The sequence below is a fragment of the Vombatus ursinus genome, unplaced genomic scaffold, assembly GCF_900497805.2.
Source record: "Vombatus ursinus unplaced genomic scaffold, bare-nosed wombat genome assembly UNPS02014932.1, whole genome shotgun sequence".
Taxonomy (NCBI): domain Eukaryota; kingdom Metazoa; phylum Chordata; class Mammalia; order Diprotodontia; family Vombatidae; genus Vombatus; species Vombatus ursinus.
Window position 1 is genome coordinate 44,944 of NW_020954710.1, and position 2,532 is coordinate 47,475.

General features: G+C 45.1%; 1 protein-coding gene across 1 annotated transcript; it reads left to right on the top strand.

Annotated features, from left to right (window-relative positions):
* Positions 1–142: 142 nt before the first annotated feature.
* Positions 143–613, top strand: LOC114029416 (prefoldin subunit 5-like). Its single transcript, XM_027843839.1, has 2 exons — positions 143–222; positions 349–613. Exons 1-2 carry the CDS (start codon positions 143–145, stop codon positions 611–613), a joined length of 345 nt encoding a protein of 114 aa, XP_027699640.1.
* Positions 614–2,532: the final 1,919 nt, after the last annotated feature.

The following is a 2,532-nucleotide window of genomic DNA, read 5'->3' on the forward strand; positions in this document are numbered from 1 at the left end:
AGGAAGGAAGGAAGGAAGGAAGGAAGGAAGGAAGGAAGGAAGGAAGGAAGGAAGGAAGGAAGGAAGGAAGGAAGGACAAAACAAAGATGAAAAGAAGAAGAAAGGGAGGGAGAGAGAGAGGAAGGAAAAAAAAGGTTGAAACATGGTGCAGTTGGTGAACATCATGGAGTTGTCTCTGCTGCCCCAGCTGAAGCTGCTGAAGAACCAGCTGCATCAGGAAGGGTAGTTTCTCTCTTCATCCATTGTGCAGCTCAATGTTGTACAGACTAAATACATGGAGCCCTAGGAGCTTCTGAATGTGCTAAACAAGAGCAACGAGGGGAAAGAATTACTTATCCTGTTGGCCAGTTTCATGTATGTGCCTGGGAAGCTACATGATGTGGAGCATGCTCTCACTGATGTAGGAACTGGCTACTATGTAGAGAAGTCAGCAGATGACACTAAAGACTTCTTCAAGGGGAAGACTGTCTCCCTCACTAAGCAGATGGAAAAAAATCAGCCCACTGTGCAGGAGAAGCATGCCATGAAGCAGGCTATCATGGGGATGATGAGCCAGAAGTTTCAGCAGCTCACAGTGCTGGGGGTGTCCCAGACAGCCACAGCCAAAGCCTGAAGAAAGTTGGGGGGAATTGGGGGAAGCCAAGAGCGCATGTACAGAGCCAATAAAAGTGCCCACTGGGCCCAGCCAGACAAAAAAAGGAGGAAGAAGGAAGGAAGAAAGGAAAGAAATAAAGGAGAGAAAGAGGGAGGAAGGAAAGGAGGAAGGGAGGAAGTTAGAAGGAAAGAAAGGAAGTTAGGAAGGAAGGAAGAAAAGAAGTAGGAGGAAATGAAAGAAGTATAAACAAAGGAAGGAAAGAAAGAAGGAAGAAAGAAAGAAAGAAAAAAGGAGGGAAGGAAAGAAAGAAGGAAGGAAGGAAAGAAGGACAGAAGGAGGGAGGGAAGGAAGGGAATGAAAGTAGTCAGGAGGGAAAGAAGGGAGGAAAGGAGGGAGGCAGGCAAATGTTGAGCACCTCTAATAGTTAATGCCTCCATTGTGCCTGTCTCTGTCCTCCCGGCAGCCTTGAGGTCACATGTGGCCTTCTAGGTCCTTGGATGCAGCTTTTTGACTGAGTCTAAATTTTACAGAACAAATCCTTTTATTAAAATGATTTGTTCTGTGAAGTTTGGATTCATTTAAAGAGCCATACTTGAGGACCTGAAGAGCCACATGTGGCCTTGAACCCATAGGTTCCCCAGCCCTGCCACAGGATCCCTTGGTCAGAATTTTTAGGACAATGTAGGTTAGAGGGGGCCTCTCCTGCCTAACTCTGGGAAACTTGAATGGCCTGCAGGATGGGGAATGGAACTGGGTATTCAGTCACTGCTTCCATTTCTGGAACCATTTTGTGGTCATATCATTTCTGTGTCTTGCCATGATGATTCACTCTCCTTCTTTTCATCTCCAATTTTGATTTTTCCCCTCCAGTTATATAAAAAGCCAGTCTCGCATTACTGGGATAATGGGAAATTTCTCTCAGATTCTCATCGGCAGAAAATATCCAAATGGTATAAGCTCTTTACCCAACTCACAAACAACTACTCAGCTGTGTCCAATTCCTAAAGGGCAGTGAGCAGCCCATGGATCCTTCTCTCTGATCCAGCAGTCACTGAAATGCCTATAGGTCTTCAGATTGGAAGAGAGATGTAGGCTGGATTTTCCTCCCCAATCTGGGGAGGGCTTTTCTCTGGGAGTCATGCAAAACAATGTAGAAATGGTAGTGATCGAGAAGAAGGAACACAAACTTATGGACAATGCTTATCTCTCTTAAATGCCATTCTTATACTCCCAGCTGCCTTCTGGACAGTGTGGTTTAGTGGAAAGAACACTGGCTTTTGCATCTGAGGACAAAATTCAAAACCTGCCTCTGATGCTCACTACCTGGGTGAAATTGGGAAAATCACCAGTTCCCTAGGGCTCAGGTGCCTCATCTGTAAAACGAGGAGTCAGCACTACATGGGTTCTAGGGTGCCTTCCAGTTCTAGGTCTACAGTCCTTTGCCCCTTAGGCATCTCAAACTCAATATTTCCAAAATGGAAGTCATTCTCTTCCTTCCTACTCTGAACTCTCTGGTCCTCTCAACTTTCAGTCAATTAGCAAACATTCATTAAACGCCTACTATGTGCCTGGCATTACACTAAGTATTGGGGAAAGAAAAAAAAAAGGTAAAAGACAGTCCCTGACCCTGAGGAGCTTATGATCTAATGTGAGGGGGTGGAGAAAACATGCAAACTAATATATACAAACAAGCTATATATGTGATAAATTGGAAATAATCAAAAAAGGAAGGCCATATAATTATGAGGGGTTGGGAAAGGCTTCCTATAGAAGGTGTGATTTTAGATAGGACTTGAAGAAAGCCAGGGAAGCCAGGGAAGCTGGGAGGTGAAGTTGAGGAGGGAGAGCATTCCAGGCATGGAAACTTCCCAGACTCTCCTAGAAGTGCTTCCATCATTGAGGTCACCTGAGCTTGGACTGTGTCCTAGGACTCACTC